The sequence below is a fragment of the Brienomyrus brachyistius genome, chromosome 20 (assembly GCF_023856365.1).
Source record: "Brienomyrus brachyistius isolate T26 chromosome 20, BBRACH_0.4, whole genome shotgun sequence".
NCBI classification, from domain to species: Eukaryota; Metazoa; Chordata; class Actinopteri; order Osteoglossiformes; family Mormyridae; genus Brienomyrus; species Brienomyrus brachyistius.
In genome coordinates, this window is record NC_064552.1 from 14,237,039 (window position 1) to 14,261,711 (window position 24,673).

Consider the following 24,673-nt stretch of genomic DNA (forward strand, 5'->3'; position numbering starts at 1 on the left):
CGTACACGCCCTCTGACTCCTTTTGTCTCATCAAGTCCTTCTTCGGCTCTCTTCTCTCTTCAGTAGCGCCAACTAACTGCATTGGGTACTTAAACCGTATACCTCAGTAGAACTAGTTTTTAGCCTATTTAGGGTATCAGAATATTGTGTTAATAATGAATTTACAGCGACAGGGCTGGATCGTCTGGATTACCGTTCTTGCTTATGCTGTGACCGTAAAAAGCATTAGTCGGAGCGATCTTTTCCAGTATGGAGAGGACGTTGGGGACACTTTGCTGCAGCAGGGGACTGACCAGAGTCAAGAACTTGCCTTGGATAAACCTCTATTTTTCTACGATGGATCGTTTACCAGTGTATTTGTAAGTCATCAGTCATTCCACAAAACATGCGGTTCTTTCCGCATCACATTATTGAAAAGAAAAAACATATATAACTTTAAACAATCATTCGCCAGAAATGTCAAACTTTTGAATGTATTGAAATGTGGCTGTGGTCTTTTTTCCCCCCTGATTATTAAATGTTACAGTGAGATGTTCTGCCTACAAGTGCATTAGAGCCGGATTTCCATTGTAGCTCTAATTTCCTCCGAGGGCTGCCTGCTAGATATGACAGCAAGTCTTGTGGCGATCCGCAAACTGAGATTAACGAAATATCTTTTTTTTTTTTTTTTTGGAAGTCGAGTAAAATCTAACCATTAAAGCAGAATGTATTGTATTTTTAATCCACTTAACAGTTAACTTTTTTTCTTATAAAAATAAACGTTTATCCATTCGCATAAATATTGTTGAAAAGACGCATGATGATCAAAGATACATAACTGCCTATAAACAGGACTCAGTTGTTGAATTAAATTAGTTTTATAATTAAGGGAGGAAATTTAAGCATAAGGGACTGGGAGAGGGGGGGTCACGTGTTCCTTTCCTGGTGGGTTTTCACCCCGCCTCTGCCGCTCAATGCATAGAACAGCTGTGTGTCCTCTGGCTTTCGGATGGAGGCGTGGGGGTCACATCCTCCGCCTTCCTTCCAGGGTTAACACAGTTTTTATGGGCAGCAGTACTTTCGCGGTCTGTTTGCCCGGTCAGAAGTCGCTGCAGTTGCCCCAGCATTTGGTCATTAAGAGTTATGTGACATGTTTTATTATTAAGTTTACGGGGGGTCGTTATGAGTTCACAAATAGGTGTGATTTTTTGTGTGTATTTCTGAGCTCTTTGTCTCAGGTTGTTTAAAGCGAAAATTAAATGCTTTTGCCTTTTCGCATTGGTTTATAAGGTGAATTAACAGTGAAACCCAATGATCTGAAATTTCAGTATATCTCCCCAATTTTATTAATGACCCCTCTGACATACCACTTGTTATTATGCCTTTTACTGAAAAAAAGAAAACTTTTCACATTTCCACAAGCTACCAGACCCCGAAAAGAGGCGTATTATCTCTACCTGTCCACTCAGCGAAGGAACTGAAAACAACACATACTGGGATATCGTACAAAATAACTTTAAGACACAAACTGTCACAATATGTCACAATATGCAGTGGATATGAATCCCCAAGTACCCCTAAAAGATTACAGCAACTCTTATCTTGCTGATTCACTCAAGAACTGGCAGTTCTTAATGCAGTTAAGAATGGAATGTGCTTTAATAACCAATGGTTTAATCTGTAGATAGCTAAACAATGTATTAAACGTGGGATCTCCTCTCCATTCAAGGTCAATAGTTAACAAGAAAATACTGACAAAAATAAGTGCATGATTGGACGTCCCAAAGTGACTAGATGAGGTACACATTGGCACTAAATTGTCCTCCAAAAGGTGCATAAATGAAAATGGTCATTTAACAACAATTATTCTCTATGAAAATTGAACTGAAAATGCTAAAACTTTTTGCTAGCGTTACTAGCTTTAACTAGCTGTCGTACAACCTATTGTGATTTACTTCAGATAAATGAATTAAAACATCTATCACAGCAGATATTTGCTTTCACAGCTATATAATTTCCTTGGTGTTTGCTGGCTCATATTCTATACCAGTAATACACCTAGTAATACGTTTCATAAGTGAATCATTACACTTTGTGCAACACCGATGACCCTGTGCTTGCCATTGTTAAAATGCTCCCTTTGTGTTGAATGCCATCACTGAATTTTTATCTGAGTGACTGCTCCACCCACCCACCCGCCATCACCACCACCACCCTAACTCCAACAGCTCAGGGCCGAGGTTCTGTTTCTGTAGCAAATGCCTTTCTAGCTTTCCAGCTGGCTTTGATATTACCCCCCCCCCCCCCATCAGCTGCAGACCCTCTGGGACGCATACACGCAGGGGAGGGCTGAATGAGTGTTAAATCCTTTTTACATGCTGTGGGAATTTTTGAGGAGCAAACTTAAGTAGTCCACCTCTACCAGATGATGTAGATCCTCCTCAAAATGGCCAGGTCGTTCATCTCCTGCTGATCTGATTTACATTACAAGTACTAGTCCCCCTCAACAAAAAAACACCCTCTATATGCGTTGATTGTATTAGGGGGGTGTTTATAATTAGCCAGCTGGTTTCAAGTTTACTCTGGTGTGAGATGTAAACAAAAGACCCAGTAGGACTCGACTTCTTGCCTAAGAACCTAAAGATTACATTTCATGTGTCAACAGGTCAATTTAGGTCCAGATGCATCGAAGAGGGTCAACCACAAATCAGACCAAAGCTTTGCTTAACACTTAGGAATCCAGAGAACATGTGTAGAAAATGTCTTGGCACATCTGGAGGGGGTGGCATTGCAGAACGTTTCTCACGCACTCCCTCACCATGCTGTAAGATAGGCCTCTTTCTGTGTTTTGTCTAAACTTGCAAACCTTTTTAGTCTCACACCAGTCTTCAAGGGTATTGGTGGCTATAATGTTCACCTTCTGTAGCCTGATAGCTTGTCAACAGCCCAGACTCACAAAAAGAAAGTAAAAATTGCATCCTACTCAGCCATGATGGGTCTTTGCTGGGGATCTTCTGGAATATTCTTTAGTAAAGCACCTCTCTATTATATTTTTATCTGTAGTTCATGTCCTATTCATCGGAGATTGTCAATTATGCAGTAATTGGAGAATCGAGCATTAATATGCACTTAACAGTTCTACCAAACATATTAGGTCTACATTAGATTTGCATGTTTTTGAAGGTTTTTATTCTACAGTTCTGTCTATAACACCATTACAATATAAACCATTAGTTCTTCTCATGTTAATCTAGTTACCATCAACAGTAAATTATTCTGTAAATAATAGGCATAGACAGGCATCAATAGTCTTTTTCTGTACTTTGATTACTGATATGTACAAAAGACGACCGTAAAGCAGAGGATTTTAAAAGGGTGACATCATGTGAATGTTGATGATAAATTTGGAATAATGAAAGTTGCAGGTGTCAGAGGCAATGGGGCTCAGGCTGAAATGGGCCACTTTTCTCATGAAGTCTGTCTTAAAGGTGTATGCATTTTCCAGTACAACTGCTTTTCCTGGTCAGGGGGACTGGAGCCTCTCAGGCAGCATAGGGCATGAGGCTGGGGTCCCCCATGATGACCTTTTGCAGACCGATGGGGTGGGTTGGGGGTGAGCACAGTAAATGTTTCTGGTCCACATACCCTTCAGTCGGGTCAGCTCTACTCATAAGCTACTGACGATGAAGGCTCCTTTGAAATCATTTGTTTGTCCTTCATGTATCTGTAAGTGCTCCGCCGGTTGCTTGTAAGCAGAATAGCCCCCGAAAGCTGTGCCAATACCATTCAAGGCCACGGATTCTTTCGCAGCGAGCCGTACTGAGCGCGTTCAATGAGCCCACATTACGGCTGTCCTCCGGGGCTGCCGTTCGATCCTTTCCTTCAGGTTCTCTATATGCACGATCGAGATTTCTACACAGAGCATTCATGCCCTAGACAAAGGCAGGATTCATCACTGTAGAACCCACCCGTGAAACAAAGGACGCCATTGTCGGACAACGTTTCGGAGTTAACAATTAATGCGGTTGTTTCCCCCCCAAATTTAATGCAGTTCTTATGTAGCCCAGCGAACCTCAGGCACCCGTCATCCCCATGGTATGTGATGTCGCTAGAGGCCGTCGGCAGTATGTTGTTACAGACGGCATACATTAATTAGCAACCTATGTCACTCCACCCAAAGGCTGCTTTCCTGTGTTTTTGACTATGCCAGTTCTTCCGCACCAAATTAATTGCTACCATCTTAAGACTTTTTAGCTTGCTACAAAAGCACACCTCATACGCAGTTCTAGGATTTGACCCTTAGGACAAAATCGCTAAATGGACTTAGAATAATAATTATTAATGAAGAGTTTTAATTAATTAATAATACGTTTTTATCGTATAGAAATAAGTGTGGTGTGGTGCTTTTCTTCCCAGCTGTGTCTGACTGAGGATGTTTATTACATCACATTTATTTGCAGAGTATGGCAAGGTTCCAAATGGGATGACACCTAACTCCTAAAATCCCCAAATAGTGCTTCTACCTTCCACTGAATATTATATGGTAATGAGCATGCAGGAATCCATCTAAAAATGCCAGCAAACCAGGCATACATGCTCTGTGAATGAATCCACTTTAGACTAGGAAGTCACTCCTCCAGTCGAACGGCCTTTGTCTTGTAATCAGATTTCCACATTGCTGTGAAAGCCCCCCATTGAAAATACCCACCGGCGCCATTTAACCGTGGAAGCTGAGATCAGCAGTCATGACATGCTGACGTGGGCCACTTTTTTAGGCCTGACAATTTGAGGTACCCCTCTGGTGAACTGGTCCTGCTGGGTGTCAACAGAAAGTTTATTAGATTTCCATTTGAGCCATCATGAATTGTATAACCGATTTTTTCCGTTTTCATGGGTGTTGACTGTTGCAAATTGCATATATGACTGCTTACCTATTGCTTTTTCTGCTAACATATTACTTACACCATTGCATTTGTCAATGTCATCCACCTTGCCTTAGACCATCATTGCTCCCTTTGTCCCAGTGATGCCTGCATGCATAATATTCTTGCCCTGTCATTTCATCAACCAATTTGACGAGGTCGCATATCGTAGTGTTATACCTTGTTTACACTGTCTAGCTTGCTGCACTAAAATTACAGAACAATGTAATAACTCTTCAAAATGCTGACATGGAGCAACCTCTGCATGCAAAATGCGTAGATCAGGTGTTCATACCAGCCGGAGGCTGCTAATCTAGCTGTGTAAACACAATGTTCCGGCAATCAGTTAGACAGTGGGTTGTTACCACAGACAAGTTTCCAGACGTTCAGGACAACACCTGAGATACCTGCTGAAAGGTTTATTAGCACTCACAGAAACCTGGAGTGTTTTTGTACTGAATATGCGTAAAGGCTACGGGGGAACTGGGAAGGACACATTCTCATTGATCTTTGGACTTATGTCAATGTCCTTCTTTCAGTAAGGTGCTTGATCTCGAAGACTGAATTTAGTTGCATGAAAATATATGGTAACATTTTTCATGAATGCCTCATCTATAAGAATCTATGAACACATTCATAACAGATTATAGTAACACTTGTGTAATGGGGCAGAAATACTTAATGATAATTCAGTTACTACTGAAGTACAAATTATAAATAAATATAGTTGCTACAGGAAATAAAAGAAAATGCACCACAATTCATTAATGATGAACAAACATGTTCAATATTTCACTTGGGTTATTCATTACTTGTCCCTTCTGTAGTTCAGAAAGGTTTACGCAATTAAACGATATAGTAACATATAGTATGTTCTTGAGATAAAACATGCATCACAATTCATTAATGATGAACAAACATGTTCAATATTTCACTTGTGTTATTCATTACTTGTCCCTTCTGTAGTTCAGAAAGGTTTACGCAATTAAACGATATAGTAACATATAGTATGTTCTTGAGATAAAAGATGCATCACAATTCATTAATGATGAATTAACATGAGATTAGTATATAATTAAGACTTAGTTTATGGTTAATTAAAAGATAAGTAATAGTATAATACTATATTATTTGTGCCATGTTAAGTGGTGCCAGATAAAAATTCATCCATAAAGCACTATAAACATGACGATAAATATTTATAAAAAGCAATAACACATTATAACATAGTCATTTAATGATGCATTATGAAAGCTCAATGAAGCTCTCTTCTATAGTGCACTACAGATAACTTCATAATTCAGTACAAAGCATCCTTTTATACCAACCATTGTAATGGACTATGAAGGAATGTATAGTACATTATAGATGAGAGTTTCATTGAAGCTTATTTAGTATATAATCAACACTATAATGCCTTATGACTGTCATCCTGTTGTGATGCACTGAGAACACGACGGGAAGGGAAGCACCGGAATCCAGAAGTTAGGGTAAATTTGGGATTTAATGGAGGAATCACACACGCGGGAGCATGAAAAGATCCTAGCGATCAAAAAACGTCAATGACAGGACTGGGGGAAGACTAACAAGGAAGCACTTATATACAGAAACTTAATCAGACAAGACTAGGAACAGCTGGCAACATGGGTATTCCACACGAGGTTAACGAGGGGGCGTGGCACACCTGAGGAGTGGCACAATCGCGATGTGATACAATAGAAGATGCGGTAATGCTTTGTTAATCTTCATACTGATCATTATAATCCATTATGAAGGTATCAATACTGCTTTATAGATGACAGCTATAAAGGAAAGTGTTACCAAAAAGGATAAATAGGAACTTGCATTTAATACAAGTACCTACTGAGTATGCAGTACTGTTGATCTCATTCATGTACAGGAGTTGGATATTCCTTGGTATAACCACAACATGCCTGTGTGCTTTCAATTTCAGATCAACACAAATGGGTTTGTTGCCACATCAGAGCCAATGGAAGAGTCGGAGTACCTGGGGAAAATGCCCACCTCTTTTGGCATGATTGCAGCAAGTCTGGGGAACATGGATACCAGCGATGGCTTTGGGAAAGTCTTCTATCGCCAGGACACAACACCCCAAACCTTGCAGAAAGCATCAGATTATATTGCTAGGGCCTACCCAGAAGATGATGAGGTTGACCCTACCACTACTATAGTAGTCACCTGGGAGAATGTGGCACCCCAGGACACTTTACGCAGAGGAGACATGCTGGATATCAAGGTACCAACACTTTTAAACTCACCCTTCGGCAAAGTAGTACTCTAGCCTTCAACAAATGTTAATATCCATCATCTCCCTGTGGTTCTTGTAGAGGAACACCTTTCAGCTTGTTGTGGCATCAGCGGACACTGCCAGCTATGCAATTCTACTATATCCAAGGGACGGGTTGCAGTTCTATTCCACTCCTGTAGGAGGCGAGAATGAGCTCATACAAGTTGGCTTCAGCAAAGGAAAAGTGACCGGCTGGTTCACATGGCACCAAGGACCATACTACCGTGCCACTACCAGCGATGAGGCGTCTGTTAAGAATCTTCCTGAGTAAGCATTACATTTCATACTTACTTGAAGATAAATGTATACTAGGTAAGATTTGTTTGCTTAGATGTTTGTTTTCCCATATTTTTTTCTGGCAAACTTTCAGTAGGTAGCTGCAATGATCTGATGAATGCATCATCGGTCTCAAATGTGATTATTACTAATAACTTTCTTTTTTTTACATATATTCAGCTGATCCCTGTAGACAATCCATTTTTTTCTGCTCCCTTGCAGGAAGACAAACTGTGGAACACGAGGGGTGTGGGTGTTTGAGATCGGGACTTCTCCTTTTTTCACAGTAGTGGCCGCTGGTGAGGTCACTGAATTGGTTGAACCGTGGGAAAGATCTGACACGGAGGAGGGGGAAGTGGAGTTAGTCACCGAATTCCCAGATAATTACCCGGGACTACAGCACATCTCAGAGTGGGTCCCATCAAACTGGGATCAGCTGCCGACTCACCCGTCCCCAGACAACCTGGAGGAGACGCCAACTGTACCAGTCCCTGAGGTTCACTATGAAAATCCACATGAGAGCCCTTCCCAGTACACAGAAGCATTCCCACCTCAGCGTCCCCATTACCAGCCTGAAAATCCACAGGTAGTGGTGGTGGATGAAGGCAATATCAATGTAGATGGTGAGTGTGGCAAAGGAGAAGGTATTGCTACTGAAGAAAAATCTGGTATATTAACGGATAAAGGTTATAGCTCCAAGAATTTAATCTATTCTCTAGTGAAACTGTTTAGCTATACAAGTGGGCGTAAACTTTTGGTTTGGTTGATAAACATTTTTTAAAAGCTGCTAATGGATTGGAAATGACAACCCGAGGTAATTTTTAGGGTGTTTTAACGTTGACGTGCCCTCACTGGAACCAGCTAACCTCACATCCCTCTCCCTCCATACCTGCAGTGTTCTCCTACAATTATGAGACCTGCGCTAACAGACAACACAAGTGCTCCATCTTCGCCGACTGCAAGGACTACTCCAGTGGCTACTGCTGCCACTGCCGGCCTGGGTACTACGGCAACGGCAAGCAGTGTGTAGCCGAAGGTAGACCCCCCCCCTCACCATCGACAAACCTATAGACAGACCCTATAATACATAGATGCAGTATTCTCAATATTCTCGCTGTGTAAGACATATCCCTTAACAATCAATAATTGTGTTTCCTTCTTTTTGCGAGCTTTGTCCAGATTATTAGTAAATTCCGTATAAGTCAAAAAATATGTTACCATGAATGGATGTCACACAAATGTACTTACCATTTTTCATCCTGCAAGACTTCAACCAACCCAGAAATCCAAGACTGGATGACATGTGCTACACGTCGGCCAATTCACAATTTCTGTTTCCAAGTTTTGCAAATTACTTATTTTTCGACTTGCGACAAACATCACCTCAAGCAAACATCAGTTCTTTTCAGGGTTTTCGTTGAATGTTTCCATTAAGGGTTTTGTTTTTCAGTTAGCATCTTCAAAATACACAAAATGGAAATGCCACTTATGATGTTTAGGAGATATATTTCAGTCCAGAGTATAAACCTGATGCAATCAGGCTGTACAGGATTTGCCTGTCATGTCCGCATTAAGTTGTATTTATTAAATTTCAATAGGAGTGAATCAAGTGTTACCTGTCCGTCTCCAACCAGGTAAACCTCAACGGATGAATGGCAAAGTGAGCGGTAGGGTTTTCGTGGGAAATTCTCCGACACCCCTTGTATTCAACAATAACGACCTGCACTCTTACGTGGTGGCCAACGATGGACGAGCCTATGTGGCCATCAGTACCATCCCCTCCAACCTGGGGCCCTCTCTCCTCCCCCTCTCCTCCTTGGGCGGCATCATTGGCTGGGCCTTTGCCTTGGAGCAGCCCGGCTATGAAAATGGCTTTAGCATCGCGGGTAAGCTATCCTGCTGGTTGTTAAGAGCACAGTTAAAGGTTTGAGTAGCTTATTGTCGTCCTTTCATCTTGTGTTTCCTCAGATCTTTTCTTTTCACATGATGTCTAGTTTAGAAATTCCAAGCCTTCTTCCTGCTGGAGAAATCCACCATGTTTGTTGTTCTTCCTTACAAACCCCTAGGAAATGCTGCTGAAGTTCATTCATTCCAGTGGGTTGCTCATCTCCAAAGTGTTTTCTTAGGAAGTTTACTGCTGCTAGAGTTAGATCAAATTAAATCTGGGGCCCACCCTGGTGAGCAGGAGGTTCTCTGTGAGTGGTAACATCCGTCCCCCTTGCTTTGCCATGACAGGCGGGGAATTTACACGCCAGGCAGAAGTGACCTTCCAACCTGGGAATGAGAAGCTGACCATCAAGCAAGAGTTCAAGGGCATCGATGAGCACGACCACCTGGCAGTGAGCACGGAGCTGGAAGGCAGGCTGCCAGAGGTCCCCCTGGGCTCCACCGTGCACATCGAGCCCTATTCCGAGGTCTACCAGTATAGCAGCAACAGTAAGACTCCTTCCCATTTGTTACATTCCCAATCCAGCTCTGTTCTGCAACCTGAGCTTGAGGAAATGAATACTTAACTTTGCAGGCATGCTTATACCCTTTCATCATCTTTAATAAAGCCCCATATATCTGTATGTTTTTTTTACACAACTACAGCAGTTGTGGTTCTATCATACTTGGCGCTCTGGGCAAAACCTAAGCTGAGTCTACAGATGTGCAGTTGCCCCGAGGTGCTCCTGGAACATTGCCCCCCTTGGCCATAGCCCATCTTCCCTAGACTTGATACCCCCATAAGTACAATGATTTTAACTGTTTGATGACTTTAACAATGAACGCTGATCACATCCTTGCCCCACATACAGTGATCACCTCCTCCTCGGTTCGGGAGTACACGGTCACCCTGGTTGATGGCAGCGTCCAGTCCAAGTCCTACCACTGGCGGCAGACAATCGTCTACCAAAGCTGCTCTTACAGTGATGCCTCTGCACTGGCCCATCCCACCCAGCAGCTCAGAGTAGACCAGATCTTCGTGCTGTATGACGAAGTCAATCAGCTCATCCGCTACGCCATGAGCAACAAGATCGGCTCCATCCACAGTAAGCTCTGCATTTTGTGACATTCTGTTTGGGTGGGAGACATAAAACCCAGCTGGCTTCAGGGAAACAGGCATTAAAATGGAGCTCGCTTTGATTTCCTCGCCCTTATTTATATCGCTATTGTTATTTTTGTGCCATGAGGGTAGGGAATGCAAACAGGTGGTCCCAGCTGGAATTTACTGCCTGAAAAAAACTTGCATTGAATTCTATGTTCGAGCTTGACTTCCTCACAGTGATTGACTGCTGAGTACAAGTTGTGACTGATGTGTTTTGTATCTGTAGGAATCCTGCCAAAATAGTTTAAAATTACCTTTATTCCCAATGATCAGACCCCTGTTCACATGGTCAAGTGGTTGACCCAAGGAGGCTGTGAAGGACCCTGTTTTGGCTGTTTGTAGGTGGACCGGTCGAGCAGAACCCCTGCTTCACGGGCAGACATGGTTGTGATACCAACGCCGCCTGCCGCCCGGGTCAAGGAAACCAGTTCACGTGCGAGTGTGCAGCTGGCTTCACCGGGGACGGACGCACGTGTTACGGTGAGGCACTTTCTCATGGCCGCCAGCTCTGTGCACAGCTCCTGCCAGGCATCGTCTTGGGTGATGCCCAGGATCACATGCATGATTTCCTGAATTCCTGCGATTTTCTTGAAAGTTAATGACAATGTGTGTGTGCGTGTGTGTGTGTGTGTGTGTGTGTGTGGGTGTGTGGGTGTGCACCAGAGTATGCATACAGATGTATGTTTATATTAAGCCTGGTTTCTTCCTTCATCACTTCCTTAAGCATGACCCAATATTTTTTTCCCATTTAGTATGTGACAGTCTCCATTGACTCTCGGATCTGTCACAGAAACGTCCTCTCACCCGGTTGATGAAAATGAGCCCTGACCACAACATTCTTCATAACATTCTGCTTAAACAGCAGACTGATATCTCAATCCAAACTTTTCTGTTCTATCAAAACAGCTGTTTTGACGTGGGATTTAAAAGGAAGATCTAAATGGAAAAATGATCAACATGGAAACAGCAAACAGATAGTTTATTTTTTAATTAAGAACCTATTGTAATGAACTGTAATTCGATTAGATTATATATGGGTCCAGTTGACCAGTGTCGGGTTTTACTGTGGTGGAGCACATTGTACGAGGGCATTTGTCATCCACAGACATTGATGAGTGTAAGGAGATGCCCCGGATCTGTGGTCTTCACGCCATCTGCAACAATCAGCCCGGAACCTTCCGCTGTGAATGCACCGAGGGCTACCAGTTTGCCAGCGACGGGCAGACCTGCATTGGTCTGTATGCGTGTAGTCGCACGTGTTATCTGTATTTTGTCGTTTTTTTGGGAGGGTTGGGGGGCTGTTTTTGTCTTCTCCATTTCCTGCAATGTCTTCTTCCCCTTTCAAAGGGGGGGTTTGGAAGATAAAACTAGGATCTGGATGTTTTGTTTCAGTCTGGCCCTGGGTGCTCAACCCATATAGCGCCTGCGTCTAGAACACCTTTGATGTTTGTTGTGTTCTGTTGGAGTCACACCCCTGACTGTGTCACCCCTGTTGAATTTCCCGCATGTACAGCACTTAACTATTAAGTGTGCAGGAAGTGGAGGGGGGGGGGGGGCACTGCAGACAGCAACACTGAGCTCTTGAGCGAGGTCCTTAACAGAAATTTCTCCAGGAACACTGGCGAATCTTGCTCTCTGATCCTCACTTATATGTCACTTTGGATTCTTGCAGAGTCGGACCGGCCCATTGACCACTGCCAGGCTGGCACGCATGCCTGTGATGACCCGGAGCGAGCACGCTGCATCTACACCGGGGGCTCTTCCTACATCTGCTCCTGCCTGCCGGGCTTCGAGGGCGATGGCCGGACCTGTCACGGTATGTCCTGTGGATGTAGAGGCAACGTTCATTGAAGGGGATTTCACATTGACGGGTTGCCAGATTGGACTGAAAAGCCCCCGAACCTTACGGTTTTTCCCAGAACTGAAAATCTCCCAAATGGCATGAATAGTTAAACACTGGTATGCAAAGAAACATCACTGCTTGTATGTATGTAATAATTTCTGATGGAGTAAACACACTGTTCTAAGGAAATACACTGAAAAAACACATTGATTTATGTGTAAAACGAAATAAACAGTTGTAGTTTTTGGACGTGTACCATAGGAAAAGTGAGAGCATTTTAGGAGCTTAAAATAAATGATGCAAATGGTAAAATGCTGGATTGAAGCCGGAAGCACGTTTATGATATATTTATGACACTTATGTAATTAATGTTTATGCCATTTATTTGCTGTGCATGCATAGTTTTGTATTTGGTCTGTATTTATACATTGTAAAGAAAAGGACGTGTTGTTTTTTAAAAATTACATTAGAATCCTCACTCACTTCATTGGCTGCAGATTACAGTTAACAGTTCTGGCCACCCAGCCACTTATCATAAAAGTAGTTATTAATAATTGGCTCTCAGTGGGGTATTCAGTCTTTCTGGGAAGTGGGGTCAGACCCAAACAGGTCCCTGGGGACCCCAGCCCTCTTTCACAATCAAAGGATTTCAAAAACTTTATTTTCCATTTGCTCATGTATAGATGTACAGGGCATTGGAATTCTTGTACGGTTCTCAGCCAATGCAAAGAACAGAAATACACACAGTAACGGAAATACACACAGTAGATATGCATAGCAGTAGGCATAGTGAATACACATAAATACACATGATAATAATAAATATAACAAATATAACGAAATGTAAGTACATTCTCTGCCAATGTATGAATAATTATGTACCCATGTAATAAATATTGGACTAATGTAGATAGGTTGTGCAATATGTGGATATAGAGAAGGTTCTGGCAGTTGTGTGAGTGGTAATGGCGGAGTGCCTGCAGTTGTCAGAGAAGGGGTGGGGGCGGGGGGGGGGGGGGGGGGGGGCAGGGTATTTTATTCCAGCACGAATGTCTCTTGTCCGTGGTCTGACAGCCGTTGGAAAACACTGTTGTAAAAACACTTCCTGTTTGCTCTAATTCTCTTGGGTTGGTGGTGTTTTAGTGGATGTCTAGAGCTTCTCCACCTAAACAGAGAGTAGCCAGGGTGGTGCAGGTCACTGAGAATGACCCACAGCTTGTTCCTGGCGGGTGGAGGGGGGCTATGCTCCCAACGATCCTCTCTGCTGTCTTACTGCACCTCTGGGGGACCTTCCCCTCCCTGTGTGCGATGCTACTCCACCACACTGGTGAGGATGCTCTCTGCAGGTGCCTCCTTCTCAGTGGCCGAGGTATTTTCTAACCAGCTCAGGTTGTTGGTGATGTGCAGGCCCAGAAACCTGGAGCTGTTGACTCGTTCCTCCTCCGTACCTTTAATCCGCAGAGGTTGCAGAAGGGAAGCCTTCTTCCTGAACATCTAGGACTAGCTCCTTGGTCTTCTTGTTTTCCTTCCCCCAGGCAGGCGTCTCACCCACCAACTACCTTATAAAGCTGTTAATAAGCCCTACGATGGTTGTGTCATCTGTAAATTGTGTTTACGGATGGATATGCGATACGAGTATAAAGGGAAAAGAGTGCAGGACTGAGGCAGCAGCCACTAGGGACTCCAGCCCTGATGTTAATCGCCTCTGCTTTCCCCGGCACAGATATAGACGAGTGTCAGCAAGAGCGTTGCCACCGGGCAGCTGTATGCACCAACACCCCGGGAGCATTCAGCTGCCAGTGCCGGCCCGGTTTCCATGGTGATGGCTTCCACTGCTCCTCAGGTAGGTTTTGTTGGGGGGGGGGGTGGGGGCTGTAGGGCTTCCTCACATACCGACAGCCCCCCCAAACTTTCATTTGTATTTTCATGATACGCCACTAGCGAATGTATTCGCATGTGTTTGGATTTCTCGTGGTTCCTGGCCCCAGGTCTATAGAGGCTGCTGTTCATGCTGCAGTGGTTTAGGTGGGAGCGCTCTGCTCACAGGAAACACCCCAGCCGCTCTCTCACCGTCCTGCGCTATTAAACCGCCATCCTGCCTCTTAAAACTTTACACTGCCTGTCACCTCTGTAGACCCCTGCTTTCCAGGAAAAGCTGGAGTGAAGCCGGTACGTGTCGACGGCACTTGGGATTCACGGTGACCCCCAGGCTGTAGGCTAGGTGCATCTGGCACCATGAGTCAGGGGCTCTGCTAGAGATGCCATCAAAGCACGTCATACTGGACCCCCAACCTAGACCAATCTAATTCTGCCCCAGATTGTCCTAAATCCCCTCCCCCCTTCTACGGGTCCCCTGCTATGAGTGCATCAGTCTCTGGCTGCATTAATAAGGTCCTTGCTTTGCTCTCTGTCTGGAGTTTCCTAAATGGGCCCTTTCCTGTCATAAATAGGCCCAGAGGTGCCTCAGTGCCCTGTCTGCTCCCCACTAGGGGCAAACTACCCAACAGCAGAGTACTTAAGAGAGACATACCAGTAAGGAGTGGCATGTGGGATTCCTGGGGGAGGGGAATGTACCGTGTTAAGTGGAGCGCATGAATCTGTACTATCGCAAAGCCGACAGCCCCCCCTCCATCCCCCCCTCCCAGAACAGGCCTGTGATAATGCGAGCCTCGGGGAACATGGCAGAGCAGAGTACCAGAATTTTCTGGAATTGCAGTCTGTTTGAGGCCCGGGGTAGGAGTGTAGGGGCTGGCCCCCTGGCTCACAGCTGTTTCCTTTGCATTCTGTTGATTCTGTGTGCAGTGTAGCATGTACCTTTCAGCCAAATAAGCTAAGAAATGGTCTGTCTTGCATAAACATTTATTTTCAAGCCATATTACACATAATAAAATGCAATGAACTGGCTTGTTCTTCTAGTGCTTTCCCTCTTTTTTCATTCAGCTCTATCCTCTTCCTTTCTCGTCTAGTTTGGATCAATCTGCAGCAGCTTTTCTTTGCAGTCGTTGATGACATGGCGTCATAATGGTGTGTTTCTGTGTTTATTGTGAGGGACACAAGGTGACAGGTGTTGTAAGAATCTATTATGCTTCTGTAGGGCTCAAATGCAGAGTGTGAGGCCATCTGCAGTCATGGCAGTCATGTGCTCTCTGACGTAGCCGGTTATCTTGAAGACGTTCATTTCCTGTGACAAACACATGGATCGTGTGATTACCTGTTTGGTTATATGTTTATTAAGTTAATACGGTAATTGTTGACAAGCAGAATGTTTTGAAGAACATATGAAGCATTGTGGTATTATGGGCAGGATCCTTTCTCTGGAAGGCATTTATCAGAGTGATTATCGGTCTGAGCCCTGCTGCTCTTCCAGCCTTCCTTTAACTGTGAGCCAGGGGTGAAGCCTCTGTGGCCAATCAGAATCAGTAATTATTAAGCTAACTACCTGGGAGAGCTGAAAACAAGGCCTGGATTTGGAATTGAGGGCCAGATTTGACCTAACTCTCACTCTATAAGCATCTCTACCTAATAACCTGCTTCATGCTATGACCTATGACCATGTTACGAAGTGCCTTTCCTGTCTCTCCAGCCCCTGCAAAGACGCAGTGTGAGCAGCACCGGGAAGCAGCCCTGTCGGCCTCCTCCACGTTCGGCCCCCGGGGGCCCCGGCCCATCCCGGGCCAGTACGTGCCCACCTGCGACGCTCTGGGCCGATACGAGCCCATGCAGTGTCACCACAGCATCGGCCAGTGCTGGTGCGTGTACCAAAATGGGCAGGAGATCCCGAGCACCCGCACCGGGCCGGGCAGCGAACCCATGTGTAAGTCACTGGCCTGCTGGGAGTCCGCCTTCCCCCTCTGACGCCATGCACCCAGAGGAGTACGTCTACAATACTCCTTTTGGCTGCATTTCTCGGTGCCCCTAAGCTCACCTGGGCTCCCCTTGCTGTTTCTGCCCATTAGGCATTGACCAGGTGGTCCCCACACCAGTGGGACCCACGACCCGGCCTGACATCACTCCGCTGCCACCAGGAACCCACCTGCTGTTTGCCCAGAGCGGGAAGATTGAGCACGTTCCTCTGGCAGGACATGGCATAGAGAAGAACCAAGCCAAGGCCCTGCTGCACATTCCGGTAAGTTCCGATTGCCACTGTTTGAATGGTTTCAGCCAGTTCACCTGCTTCACAGGGACCCTCATAAATAATTTTGAATGGAACAGTCTTTGTGGTCGTGGGCTACGAGATTCTGCTCTCCGGTGGACATGTTTGCTCACCTTTGTTGAAATCTACTGTGTGGTCAGATACTGACATGAGAGAGCAAGGTTTCCAGAAACATGCATCCCTGTTCACTGCCACAGTGTGTCATTGGCAGCCTCACCAATCAAACCCGTCAAAGAGAACCATGTGAGGCATATTAGGAGGAATGGGGGCTGGACACTGGTTTAACTAAATATCGGGAAGAAATAAAACAATGATTCATCCCAGTGTGCTTTTCACCTCTCCCATTTTGCTCTCCCTGAAACACGCTCAGCCAGGTGACAGCAAGCTCAAGGGTCACAGCACTGGGGCGGCCAGTGTGCAGTGCCACTGGAGCTGGCAGTTAAGGGTCTTGTGCGACAGACACTGTGGCAGCAGACTTTCTAACCAGAGCCACAGAAACAAACACTCCTAACTCTCAGAACCAAATTTAAACCAAATATGGCTGTTTCAGAAAATGCGTAGGACAACAGGAAGGGTGACTCTCTTACCATTTTCTTTGATCTCTGTGCTTTGTGTCAAAAGTAGCATTAATTCACCCTCTGAGAGCAGGGGAGGTAATTCTGGGCGGCAGGATAATGTGACATAATAGGCTGTATCGGGACTGGCTGCTCAATTCTGTCCGAGTGACATCCGTGGTTCCTTGGGAATGCTGGACTTCCGAAACAACAGCTTCAGGAAGCGAATAGGTATCCGGTCCAGTGGAGATGTGGTGTGATGTATTGCAGCAGGCTTCTGGCAGAATAACCATCCACTTACATGAGTATCTAGCAGGTGTGGGAAACTCTGCTGATTGGCTGAGACAGTGTGATATCATGATAAAAACAGCCAATCAAGAGCTATTATTACATGATAGTGTAATGACCTGCAAGCTGGACTCTGAAGTTCACTCACGTTTGCCTGCCCTTCTGGTGTGTTTGAAAAATAAATCACAGCCCCAGCCTCACCAATACGGGTCACCGGACACGACAAGCAGATGTTTTAATTCTTCTGATCTTGACCATGTCCTGGCGATGAACGTCCCAGCAGGGAAAGACTCTTATGAAATGTGCATATATTTTATGGCTCAAGACAGGTGTTTGCCTGTACAGAGGTATTTAAAGATAATATTTTGGGGGAAATTATGTAAGAGAATGATGAGTGAGTCACTTTGAGGGTCCTTTCATTAAAAGGTCGTATTAATTCCAGACTTTGAGAGGGATCGTGTTGAATCCTTCAGCAGGATGTTATTAAAGCTTTCAAACTTATATCCGCTTATTAATTTTGATGAAATAGTCATTACAGTCAGACTCTTCTCTGGTTTTATTTGATTCCTTTCAGCAGTGAGGAATCCAAATAGTATATTTTACTCCATTGCAATCTTTTTCATAACATGAAATTCATATGAAAAACATCAGCCATACACTTCAGACCAGACTAAAGACACAGAGACACAGAGAGTTTGGGGTTTTCCGTGGGAGATGAGTTGAAGCTAAACATTTACACAAACGTAGTAGCACTGTAACTTAATGGAGATCTTGCTTACTCAATGGCTGCTACTCATTCTTACTGTGGAGATGAAGGTTGCGTGATGAAGACTGTAATACCTCTACAGCTGCACCAGATTAGCTTGGATTTAGTCTAACAGAGCCTGAAAAGTGACTCATTTGCATTCACAAGACACATTCGATTTCCCAGAACTTCCACAAGAAAAAATATCCTGGGTCCTAAACCCCTCTAAATATGAATATAACAAGGAAGCAATAATTGGAGCAGAGGTGAAGGTGAATGGTACTTTGTGACAGTGTCTTCTGTCCATCCATTATCCTCCGCTTATCCGAGGTCGGGTCGCGGGAGCAGCGTATACTCAACTAGTTGGTTGAAACAAAACTTGGTCTGGATTTTTACTTTATGGACCTGTCCCTCCACCGCACACACAGTGTTTGGCCATTCTTTTCCTGTTGCTGGGGAAGGCTTCAGAAACAACCAAGGCTTCAGCCAGAGTCTCGGAAAGCTGTAGATGCGTGTGGTACATGTGTTTTCCTCCATCTTGATTGTGTTGACGGTGTGTCAAAAGACCTACTGTATGATGATGGGTAATCTGATCATAAATAAATCTAGTGAACGAAAGCGTTCTTCAGGACGGTCATGGGTGATTGAGGGCCATGGGTGAAGGGCCTCACAGCTGGCGTGAGATTGTTTCGTGCTCTGGAACAGTTGCACCCACTTGAGTAATTTAAATGATGACTGTACGATCTGAAAGCTGATTTTTTTTTTTTTAGATTAGATTCACACATCGAAGGGGCCAAGCTTGACATTTTGGGTGGACGGGAGGTGTGCAGATGGCCCTGTTAAGGAATGAGCAATAGGACGCTTAGATCACTTGCTTGTTTCTTTGTTAGCAAACATTTATGCCTGAATTTTTTCCAGCCACATGTATCACTTTTGCTTAGCTAGTTTGCTTTATCTGAAACGAATTACCATTCCCCACAACATAGTCTGGCTGGTTTCCTCGTCTATACAGTGACCTCTAGACATGCTCTCTGCCTGTTCATAACTAAACCATGAGAAAAAAACAAGTGCTTGCTTATCCTGCAAAAAAAAAAAAACAGATAAATAAAACATTCGAAACTGACTTCCAAACAACTGCTGATTCCCAGGACAAAGTGGTCATCGGTTTGGCCTACGACTGCGTGGAAAAGATGGTCTACTGGACAGACATCACAGGACCATCCATCAGCAAGGCCAGCCTGCAGGGGGGAGAGCCCATCCCTATCATTCTGACAGGTGGGCCTTCATCGTACCACACGTATGTTAGGTGCCGGAAGATGTTTTGAGCTCAGGGTGCTGCAAGTTGGAACAACCAGTAGACTTTACTGCAGTTCTTTTGTATCAACAGAAGTTATCCACAGCTAACAACAAGATAACAAGCATTAATACATTGGCCACAATCACTCTCACTGCATTGCGAGCTAGTTAACATAATACTATGTTTTTCTTTGACGAAAACTATAGTCATAGGCAATTTCAGCTTGCCTACAGTATTCAGCCACTGCATTACCACCAACTACCAGAGGCAGAGCTGAAGCACATTGGCAACCCTACTTCCAGCCCTACTGAAAGCCAGTGTGATTATTCATGCATTTTTTTATTATTGTTGAAGCTCACCCAGCAACTACTTTTATCAAATGGAAAATAGTGCTCTTTCCATATTTACAGTCAGGGAAGTACTAACTCAAAATTTTAGTTGACGGTAACGTTTTTTTGACGGTTGGGATGTGAGGTATGAGTTCTTCTTGTGACGCCCATCTTGATCGGCCCTTGCTGGCCTCACCTCTCCCCTCAGATCTGGAAAGCCCCGAGGGGATCGCTATAGATCACCTGGGCCGCACAATGTTCTGGACGGATTCCATTCGGGATGTGATCGAGGTGTCGTCCTTGGACGGGAATCAGCGACGTGTCCTGATCGACACCGACTTGGTCAACCCTCGTCCCATAGTGGTGGACTCAGCACGTGGGTATGTGTTACATTTTCTTACAATCTCAGACCCTTTACTGCAGGGTTGTGGTCTGTCTGATGATCAGGAAAGAGCTAGTTTTTTGAACCTCCCGTCCAGATCATCCCCTACATTATTAACATGGTATGATCCAAACCAGGTATCTATACTGGGCTGACTGGAACAGAGAAGCTCCTAAGATTGAAGCTGCTTATATGGATGGGACCAACAGACGGGTGCTGGTGAAGGATGACCTGGGGTTGCCCAACGGCTTGACCTACGACCCCCAAACCTCCCTGCTATGCTGGGCTGATGCGGGTGGGTTCCACATATGGAGAACAGATAGCATGTTCAAAAGAATGAATGGCTTGATCACATGACTCTAGATTTAAGTTCCTTGTTTGGCATGTGAAACATTATAGCATTTGAGCTCATCAGACTGTGACCCAAGGATGGCACAGTACCTCAGTGGGTAATGTTGTTTCCTCACACCTCTAGAGTTGGGAGTTTGAGTCCTGCCTGCTTAGTTTGTGTGTCTGGCCTTTGCATGTTTTCCCCAGGCATTAGTAGAAAGTTCAGGTCCAGAAAGTAAAAATCCAGATGAAGAGTTTATTTCAACCAACCAGTTGAATACTCTGTGACTGACTCTTTATACTCAACCGATTGGTTGAAAATAACATCTTGGTCTGGATTTGTACTTTCTGGACCTGAACTCTCCACCTCCGTTCCCAAGTCACCTAGGTTTCCTCCCGCAGTCCAAAATCTTGGATGTGTACTCCAGCTGCATTCCCTGTACTACCTAGGATAGGTTCCAGCCCCCCTGTGGCCCAGACCAGGATAAGCATTTAGAAGACAGATGGACACACTCAACAAACAATACGCCAGTGTTTAGAGAGCCTGTCAGTGCATTGAAGCTTATGTTTGAAATCTTTGGCACTGTGCTTGCGGTTGCTGCCTTTTATTTGAAATAAAGACGTCAGTGGCTGAACTGAATGTCAGGTCATTGTTCTGGGGACAGTTCGCCATGTTGTTCTGTCTGTTATATGGGAAATTAAAATAATCAGGGGTGTCCTTTGGATTGTAGGTACCCACAAGGTGGAGTGCATGAACCCAAGCCTGGCAAACCGGAGAAAGGTGGTGGAGGGCACCCAGTACCCGTTCGGGATTGCATCCTACGGAAAGAACCTCTACTACACCGACTGGAGGAGGTAGTCACAGTGTGCATATGCTGACGAGCTGTCAGTGAAGAGTCTTAATTTTTTAATTTGGAATAATTCCTTTCAAAAGGGTTCAGCTTTCCAAACTAGCCTCAGGAAAGTCTCATTGACAAGAATGTGTGACCTTTCCTGAATTTCATGAGCAAAGAGGCAACAACAGGCCCATTCAGCAGCCGCACGGTGTTGATGTGGAAAGCAGCTTGACCGCACTTCCTTATGAAGAAGCTGTTAGCGTCATGCTAACAGAGAGAGCCTGTGAGAAGGTGACTGCGTTTGAAAAACGTGCTACTTCATCTAGGCTCCTGACTGCTATAGTAAATCAAGGAAATTTATCACGTGACTCAATAGTCCCATAAATGGTTTTTGGCTTAATAATAATAGTCAGTCTTCTACTTGAAATACAAAGTTCAGAATCTACCCTGCCAAGAGCCAGTCCCTCCAGGCCAGATGAAAGGATAAAACGGTGGACCAGACTAAAGTGCAGAACACAGAAAGGTTGGGCTATGGATGCATGACCCTAAGGTTGCCAGTTAAGCAGATCCCTCCTCATAGACTTCAGAGAAACTCTCCAGCTGTACAAATAGACCCTCCCCCCAAGTCTTTGTTCTTACTGATGCTTATGCATGAATAATTAGATAATCATCTTTAACCAGGCTGTGTGAGCGTGTTATCTTTAACATAATATTATGGTTTGCTGCTATTCAGAAATGTCAGGCTAAGAGCGTCTAAAGCAATGGTAACTATTCGCAATTTTCCGGTTTGAGGGCCAAGTGGTGGTGACTCATTCCGATCTAACCTTGATTTGGTCTGCGTTGCGCATCTCTCAAATTTTGTTTATTATTTTTAAAGTCTAACTCTCCTTACTTATGACATCTCTATTATATTTTCACTTTTAATGTCTTCATTTTTCTCTCACAGTTTTATTATGGCAGAGTTGACCACTTTGCATTTCACTGCAGGTTATATGCCTTGAATTTGACAAATCTTTGAATGCTTGGGAGGTGGGAGGTTTATCACCTGCAAAAACATGGCATCAGATCAATTATAATACAATAATAATAATAATAATATCTCAGGGGTGCTCATCAGACTGGGTGCTGTTTTCCAGGGAAGCAGTGATGGTGGTGGATCGGCCCGCTGAGAAGAACACGGACGAATTCGTACCCCAGAAGCGCTCGCGGTTATATGGGATCGCGGTGGCCAGTGTCCAGTGCCCAGCCGGTATGGACACCTCCCTGTTTTTTTGCTTATTTATGCTACTGTGGGATCTGGGGATTTTCAGATGCAAGATTTGGGCTTCCTGAAATCAAGTTCTTTGTAGTTTAATGAATATTAGTCCTATGTGATTAGGAGAAATAGGCGGCAAAAAGAAAAGATGAATCCTTGGCTAAAACATAGAACTAAGGTCCTTTTACTCTCTGGCTTGATGTAGCATGTAGATGGGGGGGGGGTTGGGGGTACTGCTGGCTGTAGGATATCTATGAAACATCTGGCTGTGAGTGGTTTAAGCCACTCTGCCCCTGCCCCCTCCCCTTATCTGGATGTAATTACCAGGGACTTTGGAGAATGCAGCCTTCCTGCACGTTAGCCTCAATGCATTGTCCTAATCTGGCTGTTTGTGTGAGGCTTTCCCAGCCTGATGCTGTGTTTATACCTTAAGGCTGCCCCGGATGCAAAGCAGAGTTCTTCAAAGCAGCACACACTAAACGATCATGACTAATAAGTCTAGTTTGCACCTCAGAACACAGTGTGGAAAGTTTAGGTTCAGAAAGTACAAATCCAGACTAAGATTTTGTTTCAACCAACCAGTTTGAGTATAAAGAGTCACATTGACAAAGAACTTATCTGGTTGATTGAAACAAAATCGTGGTATGGATTTGTACTTTTTGGGGCCTGAAGTTTACACCTCTGACTAGAGGATTGCCATCTGGCTTTCTGGGATGGTGAGTCATTCACTGGCTGTGTTAGTGAAGAACCATCTCTGTCTCGTTAACAGCTGGACTTGGATGTATTTTGTGACAAGAGTTTTAAGAACACGTTTAACACTGACATTTTCTCCGCAGGGCAAAACTACTGCAGTGTAAACAACGGCGGCTGCACACACCTGTGTCTGGGAACCCCTACTGGCCGCTCGTGCCTCTGTCCTGATAAAGCTGTGGGCGTGAGCTGTGTGGAGGGAGAGAGCGGATATTGAGAAGGAAGAGTAGCATAGGAGAGTTACTCCTCCTAACCACAGCCTGGTAGAAGCAGGCCATCTGTCAGTATAGTTATTCAAAACTGAATAAGTAACAGTGACGGACTGTTTTAAAGTGCCTTAAATTTATAACAGAGTTTGTCATAAGTTCCCTATCTCCAATTTACTTTAAATGGTGCTTATTTTAATTGTAAATAAATTCTGCGTAAACCTATTTGAAGATTTCTTTGTGGCGCTCAGCTAAAATAAAAAGACCTCAAGCGTCAGATATTACTGTGAATTTTACAACAGAACGAGAGTAGAGTGGCTGGGGTGACGACCAGAGATGGAGGCTGTGACGTCATACGCAGCAGTACGCCGATGCCTCGCGTGACATATGCTGTATATGCAACTGGTGTGTGAGTGAAGTTTACATTCTGTACAGCTATCCAAATAAAACAACTTTTTATACAGAACTTTGCTGTTTATTATCTTATTTTAAAGATGCCTTTGAAAACGAAAACTCTTCTTGAATGAAAAAACAGCAACAATAAAATGTTCAGGCATTATTATATTAGCACCTATACTTTATTGTTTTAGTTAGTATAATTACATAATTTAATGTTTATTCATTATATCTATCCACCCAGGACATTTGGGCATAAAGCTGTGAACCGGCTGAAACTAATGCTAGCAACACGCACAATTACACACTTAAAGCAGAATTGTAAATATTAAAGACTTTTAGTTAGATGTCAGCAAAACTCTATATATATACTCTATATATAGACGGGTTCGAGTCTCCGCCTGGGTTACATGTGTGTGGAGTTTGCATGTTCTCCCCATGTCGTCGTGGGGTTTCCTCCGGGTACTCCGGTTTCCCCCCACAGTCCAAAAACATGCTGAGGCTAATTGGAGTCGCTAAATTGCCCATAGGTGTGCATGTGTGAGTGAATGGTGTGTGAATGTGCCCTGCGATGGGCTGGCCCCCCATCCTGGGCTGTTCCCTGCCTCGTGCCCATTGCTCCGGACCCCCCGCGACCCAATAGGATAAGCGGTTTGGAAAATGGATGGATGGATATATATAGTGTGTGTGTGTGTGGTCCCCACAATGTAATAAAAATACCTTTTTTTTACATTGT

The 24,673-nt window shown here is 44.3% G+C and overlaps 1 protein-coding gene across 1 annotated transcript; it reads left to right on the plus strand.

The window, feature by feature from the left end:
• Positions 1–24,007, plus strand: nid1a (nidogen 1a). Its single transcript, XM_048988144.1, has 20 exons — positions 1–359; positions 6,856–7,158; positions 7,250–7,476; positions 7,708–8,108; positions 8,381–8,521; positions 9,120–9,371; positions 9,721–9,921; positions 10,284–10,517; positions 10,916–11,053; positions 11,679–11,807; positions 12,246–12,389; positions 14,140–14,259; positions 16,000–16,230; positions 16,373–16,542; positions 19,305–19,431; positions 19,991–20,162; positions 20,302–20,459; positions 21,226–21,349; positions 22,467–22,579; positions 23,422–24,007. Exons 1-20 carry the CDS (start codon positions 156–158, stop codon positions 23,550–23,552), a joined length of 3,720 nt encoding a protein of 1,239 aa, XP_048844101.1. The 5' UTR covers positions 1–155; the 3' UTR covers positions 23,553–24,007.
• The last annotated feature ends 666 nt before the right edge of the window (positions 24,008–24,673 follow it).

What these genes read in the sequence shown, in the direction of transcription:
- nid1a (XM_048988144.1), top strand. Translation starts at nt 156, where the DNA reads ATGAATTTACAGCGACAGGGCTGGATCGTCTGGATTACCGTTCTTGCT. An exon ending in CAAGCAGTGTGTAGCCGAAG is followed by an intron (nt 8,522 to 9,119) that starts GTAGACCCCCCC and finishes GTCTCCAACCAG; the next exon opens with GTAAACCTCAACGGATGAAT. An exon ending in GTGGTGGACTCAGCACGTGG is followed by an intron (nt 20,163 to 20,301) that starts GTATGTGTTACA and finishes GATCCAAACCAG; the next exon opens with GTATCTATACTGGGCTGACT.